Consider the following 23,882-nt stretch of genomic DNA (forward strand, 5'->3'; position numbering starts at 1 on the left):
CCTATTGCAGACTCTGTTTAGGATTGGGTTGCCTCCTGCTGGCTTAAAAAACAGCTAGAAAGTGTAGAGAAGAAACTGTGGTTGGCTACTCTTTTAACTTCTGTTCCGTGACAAATAGATACATAACTGAAGGTGTTTGTTCAAGTCCTTTTTTATCTCTTTTTTTGAGGGTCTTTGAGACTAGTCACACAAGAAATCTCGGTGCATTTGGAAAGTTATTTCCATTAATTAGTAGATATTTCATGACAGAAACTTGCAGACAAACATACTAGATAGAGGTATGAATTCAAATTATCTTTACTTACCCTGTTAGACTTTATTAAGACAGTACAAACAGGATTATCAGTTAAAGGTAAAAGGGAATTTAAAAAATTTAATGCTTGTGCAAACTTAATACAGTTGCTGATGTGATTTACTGTAGTTTGACTTGGAACAATCCATCTGCCATATTGGACAAGGAGGGGGATGAAATTGGCTATAAAATGGCGATAAACTAAAAGATTATCTGGGTCCTAATCTCAATTTTCCTAGAATGTTAGTAGTCCAAACAAAAAATATAAAATATACCTGACTTTATTGCTAGCAGATATAGAGAGACCAAGTAATGATATAAATTGTGGAAAAGGATTTATCACTGTTACATTTTTGCTTTCTGTAGGTAAGAAGTATTGTCTGTCCACTGTAGGTTTTAGATGAAAACCTTGCCTAGGCTGAAACAGTAATTTATTTTATGTCAAGAGTGTACAGATTGTTATACACAGTGGTCCAGCACTGGTTTAGTAATTTGCATTGTTTTGTCAAGGATTTTTCCAGTGAAATAGTCAGTATTAAGAAGCTGGAGTTGTGCCTCAAGGTGGTCTTTGCTAGACATCAGCTTCCTGCCTGCATTGGAGATTTTAGAGCAGTGATTGATGCAGACTTTCAGATGAAAATAAAATAGCAGACTGCTAATGTTTGTGTTATGATCCCTTTCTGATAAGGAAAGAAATACTTAAAAAGAGCATTCAAATCCCCAAAGAAAAATTATCTTTCTCCTTCTTGTCTTCCCTGCAGTAGATACTCAAAATTGATATTACAGATAATTAGAGAAACTGGGTAACATTAGCAGAGAGCAGTGTAGTATTAATAAAGATCAGGGGATTTTGCCATATTGTCTTTGGAGAGATTGAGATCAATTTTTCTCGTTTTGGAGTGTTGACTAGTAATTGTATATTCATGTAACAGCTGGTAGTGGGGTGTCCTCTTGCCTAGGGTATAGGAGGAAGAGTAGCAACAGTAGCCTCTTGTATTTCAGTAGGAAGTGTGGCAAACAAGCAGGAGACAAAGTAGGAAACGTGTGGGAAGGCCCATGAAGAGCAATATTCAGGTTTGTAATAGTGGCAAAGGCTAAAGATCATGAGAATGTGGGTCCCTAAGCTAGAATGTGCTCTCCTTTCCTTTGAGAGTGGGAGATGTTAGTGTGGATCTTTCAAATTTTTCAGGGCATTTAAAGCCCCGTAGGAAATGATCGAATTTCAGTTTGAGAGAACCATGCAACTGTATTGTTGAAGTGAAAAAATAAAGTGTTCATTTTGACTAAGCTGTTCTCACAAATGGGGTTAATATTTATCTTGTTGATCTCCAGACAGTCTCAATTTTTCCAGTGTGACCCTTAACCTAGAACTTGAACTTTCACCCACATCAGTGGGGTATATTACCAGTAAGCTGTGGTTCAGTAAGCTGAACCAATCAAATTTGAATATATAAATACTGGTTAAAATGGCAATATTAAGCAAAATCTCTAATTTTGAGACTTTTAATTGCATAAGGGGCAGAAGATCTGGAATCATTAACAGAGCAAATATAAATTAGCCTTTTTACGCCAAAGATATTTCGGTTGTCTGCTGAAAGTGAAAAAGTAGTGTTTTGCCACTGCTGTTCCAGGTGATTTTTTGCGGGGGGGGGGAGAAGTTATTTGTGCCCTTTGTTCCCAGCCTGCCCAAAATCTTCTCTTTACCCTTGTGTGTGAAGAACAGCCACAGAGTTCAGCCCTATAGGTCTTAGAGTGGACACTATGGGCGCAAGAGTGCCTTGGCAAGACTCTTGTGACTCAATTCCTCTGATTAACATGGCTTAAAATTTAGTTTCAGTGTACTTTTTCCTTTCAACATACATGGTCTCTTCCAGCTGATGATTATGAATGTGCCAAGGTAGAGCAAGGCCTATGTTTTGCTAGTGGTAATCAGTCCTGGAAAAAAGAATAAATGTGTTTGGACTTTTTTTAGCCCCTTCTATCCTCTGCAAAATGAGTAACAAAAACTGTTGCAATCAAAGCCTGAATGTAGGCAAGTCTCTTTCATGCTGAAGGCAGGCTTAATCATTTTATCTTCTATTACTGATTTCAACAGCAGTTTAGCAGCAGCTGCTGATCATGCTCATTGTATAGTAAAAAACATTGTATAACACAAAACCTGATCTGCAGCTGGGAAAAGGAAGGCAACTAGATTCCTGTGGGCATAATGGTCTCCGGCAGCTATATTGTCAAGAAGTGTCGAAGCTGGCCTCTGTGTGCTGTGGGGTTGCTTTTTTCTTTTTCTTTTTATTGGTAGGCAAAATCCTGAATAGGGGTATGCCCATATAAAAACCAGTGCTTTCTGTTTGATGAAGGAATCTAGAGAATTAAACAGAACCTAGAGAAATCCTTGGCTTTAATCAAAGTGGATTCAGGGTTTTCCAATTATGGTAAGTTGTATCACTGTTTATATTTATTCAGCTGAACAGTTGTACCAGCAGCTGGCTTTTATGTCTTGTGTGATTTCCGCCCTCACTCCTTTTCCCTTAATATATGATAGCATTTTTAAACTCTGAAGATGGGAATATTCATGTGAACTTGGCAGCTGGAATCTTTTCCGTGTTCGTATTTCAAACACTTTGCAGTCCATGCATTTTCTCCAGTAGTCATGTGGTGATGTGGTACTTTGCCAAGGGGTGAAATAGACTGTACCACAGCAGGTCAGAATGGAGCATGGATTTCCGAACACTGCGTTAGATTAAATGATTTTGTGTACTTTGAGGTGGAAAGTTCATTCAGAATTTTCAAGCTTTTTCATCAAAGAAATATATTTATTGATTTTTAAAAAGTTGATCTAAGAATGCAACATGGTAGGCAACAAACAAAATCTAAAGTAATATTTTCCTACTATATTTTACTAGGAAGTATTTGAAAGATGTAAAGATTAGACTACTAGAAAATGAATATGAAGATTTACTGAGTTCATGTTGGCAACAGTCAAATTGTTCTCTTTCAATAGAGTTTGTCCTTAGCATTTTTACTAATTACAGAGGCTACTCTCCAAATCAGCTGCACTGTATTATTGTTGTAAGAAAGTGGAGCTGCTGTATTCTGCCACTGCTGCTTTCGGCTGAAAACTTGAGATGTAGCAGACATAATGTTGTAAAGTATAGTCTGAATAATTCTTAACTGCATTACTGTTTCTCATTTGATCAGTAGGCTACTAATACAGTGTTTGGGGTTTTTTTTTTGGTTGATTTGATACATCCCTGAAGTATTGAGTATTTGGTTGTGGGTGTAAATTAGACATGCCAATAACCAAGACTGGGTTTGTTTGGTTTTTTTAACTGGGCATTTCTCCCCCTTTTTCTCTGTGTTGATGAATTTTATTCTCATAAAGGCTATGTTTGTAGCACTTCTGATTTTTTTTTCCCCCCCCTGGCTGAGTCAGTTTGGTTATTTTTTACCTTTCCAAGGTAAATAAAGAAATTATACTCAAAACTTCTTGTGACTGACTCCTGTAGTATCCTCTCTTTTCAGAAAATATCTTGGACTACTAGGCATTAATTTAGATTCTTGCTATTGTCTCTGAAGAAACTGCTGTAGTACTTTGTCTACTTTAAAAAAACAAACACCACAAAACACTGAAAACAAGTTAAAGCCTATGCATTCTGGTGTAGGAGTTGTTCTTTGATTTCTGTTAATTTATTTTGAAATTTAGCTGAGTGTTATTTCTGTTGTATCTTTTAAACAATGTAATTCTTCCTGAGCAAGTTCTTTAGGTGCTAAATGATATTACTGAACCCGTAATTGGAAAGGGTTCAGGCTATATTTTCATAGGAGAATCCTTACTGTTAACGCATGACTCCACTGTGGAATGTTTCACCTTCTTCCATAGGGATTAATGTTTTTTAATGCTGTAAGAGAGTTTGTAGGTGAAAACTTGGCAAAGCAAAAAATGTTTAATTGCTGTTTACTTAGTTCAATCTAGTCTAATATAAATCTTAATGTTGTATCTGGTTTATCTATAGGAAAGTACAAATCTATTACTTAAATTGTGTCTGTATTGTAGATGATAAAGCAATTGATTTCTTTTTATTGTATGTTTTTTATATGTAGCTGCTTTGGCATTCTTTTTGATCCAGTTAATTTGCATTTAAATTGATAATGCCTAGCTTTAAGTAGGCATCTGGCTGTTCATTTTACATCACATTTCACAACGCGTCGAGCTGATGCACAGACATGTTTCTACTTTGAAAGGTACAGTCAGCAGTGCCTGTAACAAAATCAGGGAGGTTAACGGAGGAGATAAAAATGAATTCTACAGGACACAGAATATTGAATTAGACAAAATGTGACCTTTTCTGGTTAAATCTGAGCTTAAGTGCCTCTTTACTTCTACGGTGTATCCCCTGTTAAAATCTGCAGTAGTTGTTGCTAATTTGTGACTTCAAATTTATTATTTACAAGTTGGTTTTTTTAGTGTTTGGAGATGCGATGGGGGTAAGCTACCATGCAGAATAACATCTTTGTACATTGAAATGCACAGTTAAAAATATTTAAGAGAAGCCTTGTGTTCCCTTCCAAGGAATGTTCTGCAGGTGACATGGGAGAACTGTGCATGGAGTCTTCCCAGAGCAGCGGTAGCTAACTGCCTTCCAGTGCTTGCCCATGCAGAATTGGCAAGTTTCATTCATGAAAATGCCTGTGAAGAGATGACTGCTGATGCAATTGGTGAGGGTGCACACTAAGCAAAAACCCTGGTAAACTGGTGAATGTGTCTGGATGACAAGAAAGAAGATGAAAGCCTTCAGCTGAAAGGCAGAACATTAGACTTGACCCTAAGGCATTAATGATGCTCAGCTCCTTGGCAGCCAGTGTGGAAAGGGAAAAACAGTGATCTTGACTGCACATTACCAGTGAAGAAGGTATCAAGACAGTGTTCCTGAGAAAAGTGAATATAGAATTGCATATTGGATAAGGCAGTTCAGACTGCGATTGCTGAGAAAGAGGTGATCCAAACACTAACTCACTTGGGGCATCTGGAAGGGAGAACGATTTTATAGTTATACCCATTTTGTAAGAAATCAGATCTGAGTGAGAACACCTTGGCTGATGAAGAAAGAGGTGAACACCTTTCTGCGCCTTTTTGAAAATCCTGGCTTGAACTGTAAATTCTAAAGTCAATAGCCACTCCTAAGATTCAACCGTAGTGTTCATAGAAAACCATTTCTGAGGCTGAGGCTCCAAATTGGCACCAGGAAACATTGTAAGTTGTCACCAGAGCAAAAGACAGCTTTGACAGAGAAACAAAATTACAGAGGGAAAGACAGTAACACTTGGGGCCTTTGAGGTGGCTGGCCTGTCTCCACACTGATCCCCTTAGTAATGTGCACTCTGAATCTGAAGAACTGAATGTTAGCAAATCGGAAGCAATCAAATAAAAAGCATAGCCTGCTATTGCCTTGCTTAGAAGGTATTTAGAATGGATTAATACAATGGTTTGATATATTAACCTTATAGTGTTGAAGATCACCTTGTAAAAAGCTCTTGCACAGTGCAACCCTTTTCCCTAATAGATCAAATCAATCTTATACTGTGTTACTTGCTCTGCTTTTTTTTCCTTACTGCCACATCCAAGTGCAAGCTCTGCTGTCATCCCCCAACTTTTCTTCAGCAAAACGATAGTAATTGCTTAAAAAGAAAATCCTTCAAATTCATCCCCCTAAGCAGTAACTCCTGCTATCAGTGATTATGATCAGAGGGTGAATTGTGTGCCTTTGCTAATTTTTTTTCTTCCTACTGCTATTAATGCAGTGTTAATGTTACAGTGTTAACCTGTTCTTAATACAGTGTATTAAGATCTAACACATGTTACTAGAAGACCCTCAGATGTTTACAGCCTGTGAGAGATGGGTGGAGCAACAGTGTAAAAATAAAAAAAACCCCACGAACTCCACTCATATTAATCTTACCACATGCAACACTTCCCCAGCTGAAGAATGCATTACTGAAATTTGTCTTGAAAAGGTTCATTTTTCCAGACTCTGCAGGGACAACTGAAAACTTGGAACGATATTTTGAATATTTGAACATTCCAATTATTGTTGGAAGATGAAGCAAATTTACTGTGGTTCTAAAAATCAACCTGTATTGACAACATTAGCTGCGTCTTTAGCAGCTTATGAATGTGTCGGCTTTTTATTGATTCTTTAAAATTGAACTCAGTAACAAGCAATAAGATAATGGCATCTTTTCTTCCTCCCATATAGGGGAGGAAATGCAATATTTTAAATTTTCTGTAATTTGCTGGTATCATTTACAAGAAATGTGGTGAACTTAGTGTTTTCTAAGTTGCTTCTGTTGTTTAAACCTTTTTATGTACTTCTATTATTTAAACCATGTTTCTAGTTAGTGGGGTGAAAACTTTGATCCAGAATAGAGTCCAAGGTGCTTTGTTTGGTCAGTATGTTTTTCAAATAAGGCTGGATATATGCACTCTGGTGCATTGACTGAACTTGTCCATACTGAGGTGTCTTATAGATGTGTAGGACTAGAGAAACAATCATAATTGCTGAAATAATCAAAAAGCATGTGTGCTTGTAAAATCATGTTTTTGATAGTAAAATGCACAGAGAGTGGAGTCTGAACTGATTAATGATAGCTGCAATTAAATTCAGTACATATGGGTCTTAATGCAACATCACAGCAATTTGGCACAGACTTGCACAGATCTCTCAAACCTGAGGCAAGGTTTATTATGTTTTCAGACCATGATTTTTGAGACACAAAGAGCCTCAACGGCAAGAGTCTCCAGTCCATTAAGTCTGCTTAGTGTTAATTGCAGTGGAATGAAACAGCCCTAAAACCAGCCCAGCTCACACTGGCCAGAGGAGGATTCCATGGAGGGCGACAGCAAAATAACATAATATTGTTCTCTGGGGCAGATCTGGTGCCTGAGAACCAAGCAGAGTGGCAAGGATGGCATCTTTTTGTCTTTTTAATGCTCCAGGGCTTGCCTGCTAGGTATGTGATCTGAAGGTCTTGACACCGAGTTTTTACCTTCAGCAGTCCTTATATGTTGGATGCTGTGCAGCAGAACTAGGACCACCAGTCTTTTGAGTCTGTTTCATTGAGACTTTCAGAAAAGAAACGGTGTAGTGCCAGAAACTGCTGGCAGTGGGGTCCTTATATGTCATTAGCAGTGTAATGGACATCTGAGCTGGAGTATTGCAAGCCTGAAGAAGGTGATTGTCAGTATGGTATCATGCAGTGCTTCCTTGTTTCCAGTGGCTGTAAAACAGCTGGGAGAAATGGAGTAAAAATGGCATCTTTAGCTTTTGAATGGTATGGATGGTTTTTATGTACCTAGGAAAAAAATGATTTCTCTAATCTAAGCTACGGGCTAGCCCCTTGCAGAGCATGTTTACACTTTTCCCACCTGCTTTGTGTAGCCTCAGCTGTGGAGCTCTGCTGTAGTATTACAAAGCTAGTGTGATGTTGGTGAGCCTTGTCTGGAGTAAGAAAGTCTGTACTGCCACAGCTGACAATCTGATACAGTTTTTTCAGGCTGTGCAAAAGTCTTTGGGGCAGGGGAGTGCCTGAAAAACAAGCTTCAGTTCTTTGAGTTTTTGGTTTGTGTTTTTTTTGTCTTGGAGATACTTAGGCTGGAGAAGCATGAGAAAAGTGACCTTGCATTTTAACATCAATACTGAGCTATATAGGGAAAATGAGGGTATAGAAATTACCCAGAAAGGATATTTGTCTTATTTCATAACTTGTTTTGTTTGTTTATGTGTATACTTCTTTAAAATCCAGCCTTACAAATGCTTTACTTGAAATGTTTTGGAAATCCTCCTGTACGTGTTTCATTTTTTGCTTTGTATGGGGAGATCTTGGCAGTTCTTAACATCTTTACCAGCAAGTCATTACAGTGAATCATCTCTTCTGGAACCTTATTCTCTAGTCAAAAGTAGTGCTTCAGGATGGCATGCATGAGAATGGGCCAAGAGATTAATGTGACTTCAAGTGTCTACAGAAGGCAGTGTCTGTCATTTGCTGTGCTGTTACAATGATAAACTGTAACCAAAACACTCTGATTAAAAAAAAAAAAACAACCAAACAAAAAAACCCAACAAATGAAAAAAAAAAAAAGACCTGAATAATAAGAAATAGATTTAAAGTACATGTTGCAACTCTGTTAAATGGGATGCAAAACCAAGCATCATTCTTGCTCATACATTTTGGCAGTTTTTCCACAGTCATTGCTTGTTACCGTATGACAGTGCCTACAATTACAAGTAAAGTTTTATGTTAGAAATAGAACACAATGGCATTGTAAATATTAGATAAAAAACATACCAAGGGAAATACGTGGGTTCTAAATTGCAGTTACATTTTGTTCATGATGAATGTGACATTTTAAATTTAGGGGAACTACTCGGCTTCATAATGCAATATTGTATGCAGGTGTAACTGTTCTTTTGTATGTAAGCACACGTTATGCTAAAAGGTGTTGTTTTAAATTCCAAATTCTGAACAGTTGCGGGAACTTCCTAGGAAGTGCCAGAATTTGTTACCAAGGCCCCTAATTCTGCTCTCCTATGCCTTTGCGTTATGATCTCTAATTACATTGTTTCACACTATTTTTTCCTGCCTCATTCAGTGAACAGGATGGGCGGTGCTCAGGAATTGAGCAGCTAGTTGATATTTTAATCCTTATCATTCAGTTAGCAGCCTGGGCTTTATTTACTGCACACCATTTAAAAGTCTCTAAAGAATACATAATTATTCATTCCCTTATAGCCTTTTCTAAGGTGCCTGGCTGAACTATTTTTATCCATTCAATTGTATTTTCATGTGTATTTTCTGGTCAGTACCTATAACTTTATGTGCTATGTGAAATAAATGCATGTGTGCACACATACACAGCATGCATATATATATATTTATTTTTGAAAGATAATTTTGTTATCATTCCCTTTGATAACTTTTAGCATGGAATCTGAGTGTCTGTTACATACTTTGAAACAGCCTTTCATGAGGATATTGAGAGTAGTCACTCAGTGGCATTATTTTATGTTTAAAGACATCCGTCCACATAGTTTGAATCATTTTCATATGCAACCTTGCCTTTTGTGATGCTCTTCAACTTTAAATTTATCTGTCTCCGTATCCTCTAGGTCAGAGAAGTGGTCCCTTTGTTTCAGTGCAGGTGGTACTCGCTGCTGGACATGACTGCAAAGAAGACTTAATGAATGTCGCATTCACAATATAGGTTCTTGTGAGAAATGTAAAGAAGTGAGGGTAGTTGAAAACTGGAACAGATTGCCCAGAGAGGTTGTGGAGTCTCTATCTTTGCAAATGTTCAAAACCCAGCTGGATGTGGTCTTGAGTAACCTGCTGTAATTGGCCCTGCTTTGAGCAGGTTGGACCAGAGCATCTCCAGAGGGCCCTGCCTTCTAGCCTCAGCTATCCTGTGTTTTATACAGTAAAAGATAATACAGTACCCATATACTTGTGGGTATATGTAATATGCTCATTTCTAATGGGTGACACTTCATGGATCCTGTGACTTTCTTCTACATTACAATGCTAGTAAAATGTTTGTCTGCAATTTTCATTTGGCTAGCAGGCTATCTTATCAGTTCCATATACAGTAGTGTAACTGTTCTCAGCAAAAATGTTTGTACAATAGTGATTCTGTTGTTATGCTAGTACTTTGCAGATGATTGTACTCAATTACAATGATTTATAATTGACCAAACCGTTATGTACTTCATCTTTTTTGGGGTGAAGAACATTGTGTAGAAACCCTGGTGGCAATGGTCACCTATTTAGGTCTTGATCCTGTTGTTAACAACTTTTGCAAATGATGGATGCTTGGAAGAATGTTGTACGTCTTTGTCACTGACTCTTGCAAATTTTAATACTGTTACAAATGTATCATAGCTCTGACCCTAAAGCTTTTCTATAACATCTGTCTATTGTTTGAAATATTTTAATATTGCAGCTAATAAAAGGCATAGACTTCTCCCATTGCTAATGTTAATATTTCAAATAAGAGTGGAAGGCCACAAGTAAAAGATGGTGCATGTAAAATCTGTATCATCTGTTATTGTAGTCCAAGTATATCACTTCTCTCTGCTGCTAGTGGGTAGAAGGATTACTACAGCACTTGTCTTAAAAAGGCCATGTCCAAGTAAAATAACTTTTATTCCTAATATGGTGTAACTTTTTTCTATTGCAGAAGGAGTTGAGCCTTCCAAGAAGAGGAAGTTTGTAAGTATATGAAGCTTTTTGTATTGTGCTCACCAGTATAGTATGTATTTTTGACAGTTTTTGAGTAAGCTAGTCGTCTTTTCAGGGTAGTGAAAATGAAGGTTAAATGTGGCAGTTCATCTGCATTAAAATACATACAAAGAAATTAAGATTGTAAATCAAAACCTATGGGTTGTGGAGTGACCTTTTTTATGCCCATCCTCTCTTCTAGAAGAGCTATTGTGAGGGATTTCCAAAGTGACAAAAAGTTCTTCTGTTGAAGCTTTTTTTTGTATTGAAGATTTCTCTTGTTAAAAATCAAGGAAGAAATTCGATTTCTTCATGAATGATATAAATGAAACTTGACACATAAGTAAAACCTTTTTTCTTTACGAAATTCTGTGATCAGACCTGTGGATGAAGAGATAGGAACAAAGAATAGGTGAGTTTTACTAAATGTATAGGGTGGTTAAGCTACTACTTTGATCAGTGGAAGTAAAGACTGTCTATTCTTATGTAAATTGTTACCGAGTTAAGAGTAATATGAACTCAGATACTGTGGTTTAGTTGTGCTTTGCTGAGATTTCTGTAGTTTGGCTTTGTTTTTCTAGTGTTTTTGAGCTGTTCTGTTTGAAAGCTTGTATTTTTATTTGTATCTGGTTTATTTCGTGTTCTTTATTAGTTGTTTAGTGAGAAAATATTGGGATAAGAACATAGCAAAGTGTCTTGAGAACCAAGCTCTGTTCTCTTACTACTTTCTTTCAAAAAATACCTTAGGCCTATAAGGTTATTACTGTACTTGAATAAGCTTGTGTTAATGTAACAACATGTTATAAATAAAACCCTAAGCCCTTGCACAAAAGGCCAGTTTTTTTGGTTTGTTTTTCTATACTTGTTTTCAATTTCATAGTGCTCTGTAACTTTTGGTAGTAAGGTTATTTATGTTAATAACTGAAACTGTAATTGCTGGGGAAGTGCAGTTAAGTGCTCTGTTGTTCTGATTTAAATGGCATGGCAGAAGTCTGTCCTGTACTTTGTAGGACATCTGCTGACTTGGAAAAGACTTTACATGTTTTATGTTCTGATACCTGAAAAGTCTTATACTAAATAGTAAGCAAACCCATTATTTAAGAAAAGTCAAGAAAATAGCGAACTAATTCCACATCGAGTGTTTGATTATTGCAAGCATAGGAGAAAAACAGTTAAGGAAAATTATTTTTGGTGCCGCCTTTTGGTGCCCTTGGTGCTTTATATTAACCTGAAACTGTTGTGTGGGCAAAAGACTGTTTCTGTTGAAGTTAATGGCTAAACTCCTGTTGACTTCAGCCAGAGCAGAAAGTGGCTCTTGAGGCTTTTTTTTTTAATCTGTAGCCATGACCTTGCTTACTCTTGCTATGATGTTTGACACTGAATGTAATAAGATGTTTTTCTCCAAATTTGAAAAACAGCTGCAAATTCCAGCTTATTGCAATCATATACATATTTATATAGCTGATCACTGAGATCTAAGTGCACATTCTGTGATGCTGCTGAGACTTTATTAAAGTAGAGTAAAGGAATAGTCCCCTGTCAGCATAACCATATCTTGTTATTAATTATGTTACATTTTCTATGACAACATAAAAGAAGCTGCCAATTCTAAGTCCCAATGGGGTGGGATGTGGTAGATACAACATCGTTGTATGGAGAGGTGGGTATTTGGCAGGAAGCATACTGAGTAACAGATCATTTGAAGAGAAGTGGTATTTGACTGATACCAGTCAGTGTACCAGCCTTTCTCTACCTGTTCTGCTGAACCAGCCAGAGCTCTTGGACGTAGCTACATGCTCAACTTGATGCCATGACTGGTGATCAGTTTTCTTTTATTAAGTTGATCAGGTATGCAGTGAAAGAGGGCGATGATGACTCGCTGCCAGGAAAACCATAAGCAGAGGAGTTTACCTATGCTGTAGCTGTTATTCCAAGTTCGTTAGCTGTGTAATCCATTCCAACACATAGTGTTACCTGTTGCAAGTCGGCAATGCTTGCTTACTTGTTGAACCTCATCTGCCATTCATCTGCCAGGGGTACCCCGACTGTGCCATTGGGCACATACGTTCTTGCCACATGTGGAGTTATTCCACCAAGTAGCTGACCTTTTGATCTAGCTCTGTGGCTGTCAAGCTACAAGCCCAGCACTTCAGTTAAAAAACATACCCTCTGTTTTCACTGATGTATTTATATTACCAGTGCTCAGTCCAAATACAGAGACTTCTCTGGAAACTAACAGCTTCCCTGCTTTTTGCTACACAAGATTTGGCTGATGTAAGGGCAGGGTAGTATGAAACTCTTGTTTCCTGGTTTTGAAATAGAAGAATAAAGGTTAAGGGCATGGTGGTGGCAGAAGTTAAAAAAAGATCTGGAGAGGTTAGAAAAGGAGGCATGGGAAACGTAACGTGCTTTAGGGTGAGATGTGATAGGGAACTGAGGACATAAAATGAAGAAAACTTGGAGAGGGAGAGGGCTTAATTTTTCTACTTTTCCCCAGGTTGTCTGTGACTGTGGGGTCTCATTTTGGATCTCATGAAATAACTTAAGCTTTCTGTGGGCCTTCTGCAATTAAACTCAATTCTGCTTTTATACAGTTGTTATGTAATAACTCCTAAAGAAAGAACTGGAGATAAAAACACAGTGAAGGATTAAAATTAACTTCAGCATAGTTGGCATGAACTGAGATAAGGAGTGCTGATTGAGAAAGAAGTGAGTGTTTCCATCCTCAGAGCACTGTCTGCCTGTGCTGGCCCAAGTACTTGTGTGGACACAAGGCAGAACTGATCCAGGTTGCAACTAGCTTCATCATGTTCGACCGTCCAGCTGCACAGACACCTTGCTGGCAGCAGGGCATGGTGGCATGGAGACAGAATGAATGTCTGGGCGCTTTCTCTAGTGTATAAGCTTAATGTAATTGTAAACCTGCCTGGCTGTTACTATCCTGCTTTGCAACTCTATTAGAAAATTACATCAAAATGTATTTCTGCACACTGCCACTACAGGGATGGATGATTTATATGTTGTTATGAAATCTTTATTGATTTGTTATTTTCACCAAACACATGCAAATATAAAGGGAGACATTTGTGCTTAATGTTAAGCCACACCCAGAAATACAGATTTAATTTGATCACAGTTAAGTGCTGCTAACATCAGTGTATGAAACATGCAGATCCTCTGATGAGCCAGAGAATGCCTGACTGCATCTAAAAATCCCTATCCTTTACACATTCAGGGTGTATCTAGCTGGATTAGATAGCCAGAAAAAATCTCTCAGTTTATGTTGTGTGTTAACCAGGTGAGTTTCCATCACTGAATTTAAGGCATCAATATCCTCTTTGTTTCCTTCCCATACCCACAGAGTACAGCAAAATGAGAACTAGGGACAGGGCATGAAGTTACAGGTTGTGGCACAGAAGTTACCCTCAGCTTTAAGTGGGTACATTCTGGTTTAAGATGCTGTTCTGTTAAAAATGAATTAACAATGGACTTCTGTGAAGTGGAGAGGAGCCTTCAGGAACTGTAATACTTAACGAAGTAAGCGGGTAGGTAGATGAGGTTCCTCCTTTCTTCAGAGCTTCAGTGGTTAAAGCACCTGCCCTAGAAGTAAAATACCTGATTTTTCCAGGCTGAATCAGTTCTCTTTCCATTTTCTTTATTTAATTTGTCAATTTCAGTTTAATTCAAAGCTAGGTAACTTTTTTTTTTTTTGGCTGCATCTGTCCTTCTCTTGACATTTCTGAAACTAATTTCAGTAATTATAGAATATGGACTCTAGTTCAGTAGCAGCAATTATATAATCTACCTGCACCTGTGGAAATGTCAAAGTTGATCATAGAATTTTCATAAAATGCATTTATGCATTACAGTGAAGCAGCTGATATCCTTGGATAACAGCAACATAAAGAGTGTGATCAGACGAGAATTCCAGAGAAACACCAGTTAAAACCACTGCTTGCTTAGGGACTTAATTAAATAAGTTTCAAGAAAGTTAGTAACAGTTTTGTAAGAAAGTTTTTATCAATAACAAATATGGACTATCAGTTAACCTCAGGGAAAAAATAGGAATAAGAAATTGAGTGTGATGGAATTATGAAATCATGCCACCCATACGTCAAAAAATAATAATGAAAAAAAGCTCTGAGGCCAGTGTCATGTAGGTGGACGAAACTGGAATTTGATTCACAGTTTCTGTGTGGACATATATATGTATGCTTACAGATAGATATATCTATAAAAACATTGTCTCTGTAAATAGGTGACCTGTGATAAGGAAAAGTGTTTAGATCAGATGCTGGAGAACACAAAGGAAACCTCAAAAGTGAAATATATTGATTGTACAAGCCTAATTCTCCCAACAGCCTCTTTTGAGTTTTATCTCCCTAACTGCATAGGCTTCTTTGTGGGTTGAAGGACACAACTGCCAAAGACAGTCAAGGAAATTAATTTTGAGTAACTGTGAAGAATTGAAAAAATAACAAACAAAAGCCTCCAAGCACCCTAAAAAAAATCAAAGAAAGTTTGCTACTTCCTTTGTCTTATGTACGTATGTTTCAGGACTGGTGTGTATGCATGCAGTTTTGCAGCTTTTTTCATTGAATATATTTTTGCAGAAGGGCACTATTGTGCTGAAAGTGCTTGTGTCACAGTACATCATTTGCAAAATGCAGAAATTCAAATTTGATTCATTATAGCTGAAGACAGAAACTTCATTTAAGTTCTGGAAAATAGTGATTAGATCTAAACGATTCTAAACAGATCACTATAAATAATACTAGATTTTTGTGAAATAAAATATTTTCCATGTTAATTATAAAAGCTTAATATATAGCTTCATAAGTTATAAAAAGCTTCAAAATGCAGTCTTGAGATACTCAAGTTACTGAAAATTTGTATTCCTCATTTAAATAAAAACTCTGTTTCTCTGCTTATGTAAGTTTAGGGACTTGTTTGCATTTTTTTCTCTGAAAGTACACAGCCTCTGCAATCTCTCACTGAGAGAAAGTGAGTGGCTTAGGTTACAGCAATGTGCAATATCCCATTAAAATTATTACAGGAGAAAAACTAATACTTTGAGAGAAATTTCTGCAAGTCACATGAGCAATGAGTTCCTCATGCTGTGGAACAATGTTGAACTGGAAATTTGTATTGCTGTAGCCATCTTCTGTATATACTTTGCTGCTACTGCCATTTGTGTTTGTGTAGAGATGAAGTAAACAAGCTGACCTGAGGTGAATGTTTTGATAAGGACCATTGTTACACTGAAAGTATAGAGATTTATATCAGTTTGTTCTTTAGAGTGTTTGCCTCTCTATCTGTGGCTCACATACCTTCTGTTGGCAGGAATTTTTACTGCAAATTAGTGTGTGCTGATAGATGACTCCATCTGATGGCAGCTTAAGGAATGCAGTGTGCCTGGACAAGGGATGTGGAGCAAGGTTGCCCCCAGGAAAGTCCTTGTTGCATGTCTCTGTAGTGTTGTTGACCTTTGTGAGGAAGTGGAGGGGGCAGAATATGTAAATAAGAAGGCTTGTGAGCCAGGACCAGCAGGAGCTAGCTCTTTTTGTCTCCAGACTTGGATAGCTTGGGTAGTGCAGCCTATAGGGTGAGTACAGTTTATGCTTAGCTATGAATCCACCTATTCATAAAGTTCCACTTCCATTACATGTGCATCAGATGCTTTTATCATTCTTTGCCTGTATGTTAGCGCAATAGACTTAGTTTGCTGACCTAATTATATCTAAAAAACCCTAACTTTCTTCTGTTGGGTTAGTTGCAACCATGTTTAGGTTTTTTCAGGCATAGTAGGAAAAAAAAATTGGCTTTTTTGGTGTCACAGTCAAGAATAACTTTTGATATTAGCAAATAACACAGTATAGCTAAACTGTATGTTAAAGACAGAGGGCTTTGCTGGAAGGAGTAGAAGCTGTGGGTAGAGCTGAGATGGTCTTATACTTCAGAGCACTGAAAGTAGAACCAGCTGTTTTTTTCTTCCATTTAATTTTCATTTCCATTTTATACGCTCATTTTCTTCAGCTTCATCTGAGTTTAAAGTAAGCTGAAACTCCACTTTGGACTTTCAAATGATTGGGTCAAATATATTCATTTTATACCTTTGTAATAATAAAGAATTAATAAAGAAAAGGAAACCAGTCACTTTTTTGTCTTAAATTATTTGGGCGATTACAATTATCTTAAATTTGGAAAGTGGAGTAGATTAATTATTGTTGCCAGGTAATGAATCTCTCAATTCTAGTATGCATGGTTTGTGCTCAGATGGATGCTCTCCGCAGCCCACATTTCATTCTTAAGGTGTGTATGCTTTAGTGTTAAGCGTTACTAACACTATTTCTGTATGTGCTTCTCTGGTAAACGAGAACATGCTCATTTAGCTAGTTTTCATCCTGGTGGCAGTATCCTGTAGTTGGTATACCACATTTCTGTCTTTCTGACAAAATAGTAGATTGAAGTCCTTAACTTTCAGGGGTTTTCTACTGCTGTCATTGAGGGGAATTTTTTTTACTGCAAGTCTAATTTTGTGATGTTTTGCTTATGCTACAGGTAGATGTAAAAATCCTATCCTGCTTTTACAGTTCTGTGTTACTGTTTCTACTGGCACCTTGTCACAGCAACACACTGGGACCCCAACGTTATTTTTCTTAGTGGTGGCTTCCTAACTGCAACAGACACTCTTAAGTTTCTAGATGATTAACATTGCATTTGTCATTAAAGTGTGTATTTGTTTAAAGGAGCACAGATCACCAAGAGATCCAGATTGCTTTGTATGTGACAATGCTGTTGTCCTCAATGTTTGTAATTTCTTTAATGTTTCACCTTTGAACTTTCAGCAGTGGCTTTAAATCAAATTTCCTTATCGCAGATGAAAATGCTGAATAGCATCAAGCCAGACAATAAAATTTGATGAACTAAAAAAAACCAAAACAAAAAAAAACCAAGGAAAAAACCCATAACCCAAAACAAAACAACCACCCCCCCCCAAAAAACACCACCAAAAAAACCTCATTTGTGCAAAGGAGATTCCTCCACTGACAACTTTTTTTGAGATCTGTTAATGAACTCTAAATCTATTTTGTGTATGCTTTATTGAGATATTGATGCAAATTCTGCACAAGGAATTCAAATACTTCACAAAATTTACATGTTTGGGAAGGTCACTTGTGTATGACATGGGGGACACGGGCCACCAGCTGTTGAATCCTCATTGCATTGTCACGAGTGACAATGGAAAATTCAGTTTTGGACATATTTTTTGTATGCTTTGGAGCCAACAGTTACTGTAGCATGATCCTTTTCCCTCACAATCTTGCTTACTACAGCCTCCATAAATTTTATGCAAGTCTGCTGCCCATTGTCTGTGTTTCCGTGTTTTAAAGTTGTGTTAACGGGAAGAGTAACGGCACGTGCAGCGTGCTGTGTAGCCTTGTTGCCATCTTCCTGTTGTCAGTCGCAGGGTCTTCTGCGGATGAGTCCTTTGTGTTGTGGAGAGCACAGGCCTGATTTTGATGTAAACAACATATCCCTTGGTAATTTATGGCTCTTGGTTGTGTCCTTGCCTATCTGCATAGCCCATTCTGCCTAATCTTGTTCTGTTGTTTCTTTTGATGCTTTCACATGTACATTTGCATCCCTGCTTCATTTGTACCAGTATTAGTATTACTACATATCTGTGCATGTTGTCTTTTGACTCCTGTTTTGCTAGTGTATGTGTGGGTTTTACACAGTGACATCTTCTCTTTATGATTTATCACTTCACATTGTAGAGGAAGGAGCTATCTGTTTTAATGTAATTCATCATGTCCCTTCTCAGTGAAAGATGTACACACTGCCTGAGGATATTTTATAGCTTTGTGAAACCTTGTTACTGGTAAATTCATGCTCATCTATTTGTGTGTGCACACGCACGCAATCTTGATGTATACATACAAAAAAAGTCAGATAGTGATGACTTTTTTTTGTATTTTAAAGCTCCTCTTTGTTGTATTAATGGGACCATAGATATGTTTACAAGGCCCAGAACATCACAAAATTAATTGAAATAACAAGGCTACCTGGAGGACTGATGTCCAGAAAATGAGATGTTCAGCTTTTAAAGCTTAATTGTGCAACGTGATATTTATCTACTGTTGTTCTGTGAATGCTGTGGTGTCTAAGTGATGTAAATTATCACCTGACCTATGGTTGACCAGGTACCATGCTTCTCCACAGTCCTCTGTGTGTGCTATGCCCTGTTGGAATTTTGTTTTGGCTACTTGGGAAAGGACAGTACAGCATCAAGAATGACAAATAATCTTAAGTAATTCAGTATCAAATTTGTGATAAGATTAAGCCACAGGAAAAAAAGGAAAATGAAATCATCCTCTAGGGTCAAATCATGGTTTTATAGGAATGCTGCAGAATGTCAAGATGGGGGAATCACTTAATTCTTGGAGGGAGTAAAAAAAATCAAGTATCTGGGTGCCTCTATGCTTTGCCTAAATTAAAAAATATTTTTTGCAGTAGAACAGTTTATTTGAAATTTTAAACATTTAATATATTTGTTTACATGTAAATATTTTTTTTTTTATAGCACATGAGGTTCAGCCCAGTTTTTTGAGGCCTAGATCTCATGGCTAATGGATTGCTGGTGATATGAAGGCAGGTACCAAGGTGCTGACATAACTGAATCTCTACAAAGAAATAGCAGTAGAAGAGACCTCATCAGTTCACTACTAGAACTTGAATAGCAAACCTGACAAAATGAGGCAAAAAAGAGTAATGGGTTGGAGGTCTGGCAAACTGGCTAACCTACTGTTCCTGTTCTTCCCCTGTGACAGTCAGTCCCCTGAGCAGCCTTTTCAGTTTGCGGTCTTTTTCACTGAACTGCTCTGTTTCTGTTGGTTCTGCCGCTTGTACCCTGCATTACCTATTGAACTGGCAGTTTGTGGTGTCTGCAGTGTTTCTGTGTACATAGAAGCAGCAAAGCATATAGCAAGAGCAGAGAGAAAATGTTAGGGGAATTTAAATGGCTGGAAACGTGAGCTGCTGAGGCAGGGGACCAGTGATCTCTGAGGAACAGGCTGGGGTAACTTTGTGAATGCAATAATTATGTGACTAAATTCTGTAATAGATGCATGTTGAATAACAAATATTTTAGAAAGATACTTGCTGTAAGTGTTTTTAAATTAGCATTGGCCGTATTCTCGTTTTTCTCTGAACAGGAGTTGCACTGTGAGTGAGTAATGTTCTCTCTTCTATAATTGTTCTAGCAAAACTTCAAAATTGTATGGCATACACAAAAAGAACAAATGAACATATAACCAACCTGTTTTATTCTACTGCCTGGGAAAAGTACTTACTCTGTGAGAAAACTGGCGTAAGAACATCATGTGGGTAATCACTGCTAGTCAATGCAGCTTGAATTTCAAATAGTGAACCTTGAAAATCTGATATACTGAAACAGTTTCTTGTTCATTGTTTGTTTTTTTTCCCAGTGGCATTAATTTTGGGAAGTCCAGTTTTCTTCAGTTAAGGAAAATTCAGAGTTTGTAAAAAAGAATTGTTTGTCACAAAGGAGTCATAATGTCCTTGTGAATTGCGTGATCCAGGCTGCCCTGTGCTTTATTGATGAATTGATTTTTTTGCAGTGATGCTACAAAGATTTGAATAATCTCTTAATCTACAAAGAGAGCTTTCTGAGGCTGTGCAATTTCTAGCTTTAGCCTCTGTAGGATTGGGGTCATGGTAGGGGTCTGGAGAGATTACATGATTGTTTGATGAACCTGTGCTCTGCTTAAAGAATTCTAATGATAGATTTTTTTTTTTTGCCCCCCCCCCCCCTTTTTTTTTTTGGTGGAGGTTAAAGGTGAGGTATAACCTACAAATAAATGTTTGTTTTTATTTTAAGGAAGGAAGCACTCAGGTTTCTGCACAATGTATTTGTTCCTCTGGTAGCAATAATATCACCTGTATTATAAATATCTGCTTTCAGGTAAAAGAGACAGTTGCTGAACAGCAGGGATCTGCCTGCTGTGCATCTTCTGCCAGGCATGCTAGCATTACAGATTTTCCTCTTGAAATTTTCAGTATTATTGCCGTTCCATTGTGTAAAGTATAGGCTGACCTTCTAGAGGTGTCGGGATCATGAAATACCAACGAACAACTTATCTTTTGTCTTAGAGGAGGAGGGAAGTATTTTTTTCCCTCCCTCTTTCCTATGAAATGCAAATTTGAACACTTTTTATTACTGTCAGTATTCTAAACCAGTACTGTTTCTTATCATAATGAATATTCATGTATTTGTCATCTGCGGTTTCTTTGTCATTCAGCTGGACTACCACATTGCTATATGCCTTGACATAAAGCATTTGGGAAACTCCTGTTTATGCAGAATGCTTCAGCATCTTCTGAGGAGGAAGTGAAACCTGCTGCCATGTGCTGGCTTCCCCCAGAACTCCAAGTAAAGATCATCATCCTAGTTGCTGCATAGCTTGGGATGAAAATATTGGAAAGACCACCTGAAAAAGTAACATCTAGATACTTTCTAATATTAATCTTTTAGTTTGTAGTAGTGTACTACTACATTTTCTTATACTGTACTGTTCTGTTACATGCACCCTAGAGATGTATTTTGGATGAAGGCAAAAGGGACGATCCTCTGCAGGCTGTGAATCTGGTGTACTTCTACCCCTAATGGGGAAGCAGGGGACCAAACAGTGAGTGTGGACAGAGCACATGTGTACTGAGAAAATGCTCTCGGACCACTGACTTTGTGTAATGTTGATCTTGGGGAGAAATATGTGTCCACGGTCTGTAGACAGACTATTAAGTTCTAAAGCAGCCAGAGCACAGTGCTGACTGTCAGGGCCTCAGTTGTCCATGGCTGGGAGTGGTCCTGGCTCCATACTTAGGTCACACTGGCTGTTTCTTTTTCGTTAGTCCCCTGTGACCATACTGCATAATGTTTTTGGCCATGGCTGTTTTTGCCTCTACGACCACTTCAGTCTCTACCTAAAATTTCTGGGCTGTGTTACCTTTCCTGCATTCTAGTATCTGCCTCCCTCTTCCCATGGGAGTTAAGGGTCATGTTTACCCTCTTACCACGTTTTGTTGACTGAATGCAGTTCTTGACACACTTCCCTTTTTCTGGAGGTTTTCTGTCTGTTTGTATTTTCAGCCTTTGCCTAAAACTGAGAGCCTTCCTTGCAGGTGTGTTCTCTGGGATAGAGCAGTGGAGAGCTGGGATGGGGGTCCTGAGCCGGGTTTGGGCTTGCAGGACTTAGTCTGTGAATGTAGTTTTTTTATGGCAATAGGCATGCCGAGAACCTGTTTGCCAAGTGCTTTGTGACTGGGAGAGTGGGTTATGGCTCCTGGGACTAAAATGAGGGGCAGGGAGCGTGAGCCTGTGCTTGAGGACAGGTTGATGGCTCACTGTGAGACGAGAGGTTGCAGAAACTGAGTAGGTTGCTTCAGCCAAAAGCGTGGGCAGCGGGAAGGTGGGTGGCTTCTGTGGCAGGCTGAAAAGGAAAGGGGGGATGGATGGCAGCAGTACAGAGCTCTTCTCTTGCAGGTCTCTTGCTCTTCTGGAGCACAAGTCTTATGAGGAGCGGCTGAGGGAACTGGGGTTCTTTAGTCTGGAGAAGAGGAGGCTGAGAGGAGACATTATCGCTCTCTACAACTACCTGAAAGGGGGTTGTGGCGACGAGGGTGTTGGTCTCTTCTCCCAAGTAACTAGTGATAGGACGAGAGGAAATGGCCTCAAGTTGCGCCAGGGGAGGTTTAGATTGGATATTAGGAAAAATTTCTTCACTGAGAGGGTGGTCAGGCATTGGAACAGGCTGCCCAGGGAGGTGGTGGAGTCGCCATCTCTGGAAGTGTTCAAAAAACGTGTGGATGTGGTGCTTCAGGACATGGTTTAGGGGACATGGTGGTGCTGGATTAATGGTTGGACTTGATGATCTTAAAGGTCCTTTCCAACCTAGTGATTCTGTGATTCTGTGATTCTGTTTGGAGAATGAAAATGCTGCTTTGGTAGGATTTTCTGTTCTGCAAGGGCTAATCAGCCAGTTCTGCCTCTTTAATCTTTAACAAGTCTTTACTCCCTGAGTCAGGGCAGCAGCTAACCTGACATTAGCATACTTTCCTGCCATCCATGTGCTCTTCTTCTCTGCCATGTCTGTCTGTCTGTCTTGTCCTTTCTCCCAAATGTTGTGTTTCTGCCTCTGTGTCACATTTTTTCCTAGCAAGCCAGTCAAGCTTGGACCCATGAGGTTTACAAAGGTGTGTTGTGACAGCTCTCACATACATGTGAAAAGGTCAGAAAGAGTACTGGGGATAAGTGGATCCATAATATTGCCATGTTTGCCTGAAAGGCGTGGCAGATAACTGGCACGGGGGAGTGAGTGACAGTCTAAAAGGCTGACACAGGTTTTGGGAGCGTCTTACTTGATATTCATTGAGTGTTGGTTGCCACAGTGCAAAAAGCAGTGCCATTGCATATAATCACGTTTCCTCATATCCCAGTGGCTTCACTCATGAATGTTTAGTGTGGTCATGCCCCTAGGCAGTGAAGGCAAGCTTAGCATTTGAGACAAGCCTGCTATCCCAGGCATCCCTAACATGGGGCTGAGCATGCTGCTGGAAACAAACAAGTTCTTGCTGTTCCAGCCTGAATGGAGAAGCTCACCTGTGCCTTTGTAAAACTTGTGCAGGGAACGCAGATTTTGGGAATGCTTTTTTCCCCTCTGTTACATGGTACTGTTTTGCATTCAGGTGACTAGACACACACGCCACTTCAACACAGGATGTGATGGAAATGTGATTAAACCAGGCATGTTTCACATGTATGTGTGTGTATGGCCTTGAGACCCAGCCTCAACTATTCTGTAGTTCTTCTTAATATCATTGAGATGCTGCTGAAGATGATTTTTTTATAGATTATTGTCATACTTTGTGGATGCTTCTCTCCTAGATTCTGCTAGGAGACAATTAAAATGTTCTTAGTTACATTTAAAAATACAGCTGGTTTTATGGTTGAAATGAGTCTGTCAGAAGTACTGCTCTATAAATCTGAACTTTGTTTTGTTAATTTTAGACAAGTTTTACCAATAAGCCATATGGGAAAATCTGTCTTGAGGTGGGGAGGGAGGGTTTGGGGCAGGGATATTGTCACTTTTGAGAACCTCTTCCTATATTGCATGTTGGCTAGAAACACTAAGCAGGAAATTGGATGGGGCTGCAGGTGTAAGAAACCTGGATGACTGGCTTTACTCATGGTTTTTCATTAGTGACCTAGATTATGGAATAGATGGTATTTATTAAGTTT

General features: G+C 38.4%; 1 protein-coding gene across 1 annotated transcript in view; it reads left to right on the plus strand.

Moving 5' to 3' along the window:
* MAST4 (microtubule associated serine/threonine kinase family member 4) overlaps positions 1 to 23,882 on the plus strand; it is a gene marked incomplete at both ends in the record, with an annotated part of 310,434 nt that overhangs the window by 140,689 nt on the left and 145,863 nt on the right. Inside the window, one exon of the mRNA XM_082013548.1 lies at positions 10,521 to 10,552. Within this exon, the coding sequence (XP_081869674.1) occupies positions 10,521 to 10,552 (32 nt within the window). The remainder of the gene's footprint in view (positions 1 to 10,520; positions 10,553 to 23,882) is intronic.

The sequence above is a fragment of the Phaethon aethereus genome (genome assembly GCF_964289735.1).
Source record: "Phaethon aethereus genome assembly, chromosome: Z".
Classification (NCBI taxonomy): Eukaryota; Metazoa; Chordata; class Aves; order Phaethontiformes; family Phaethontidae; genus Phaethon; species Phaethon aethereus.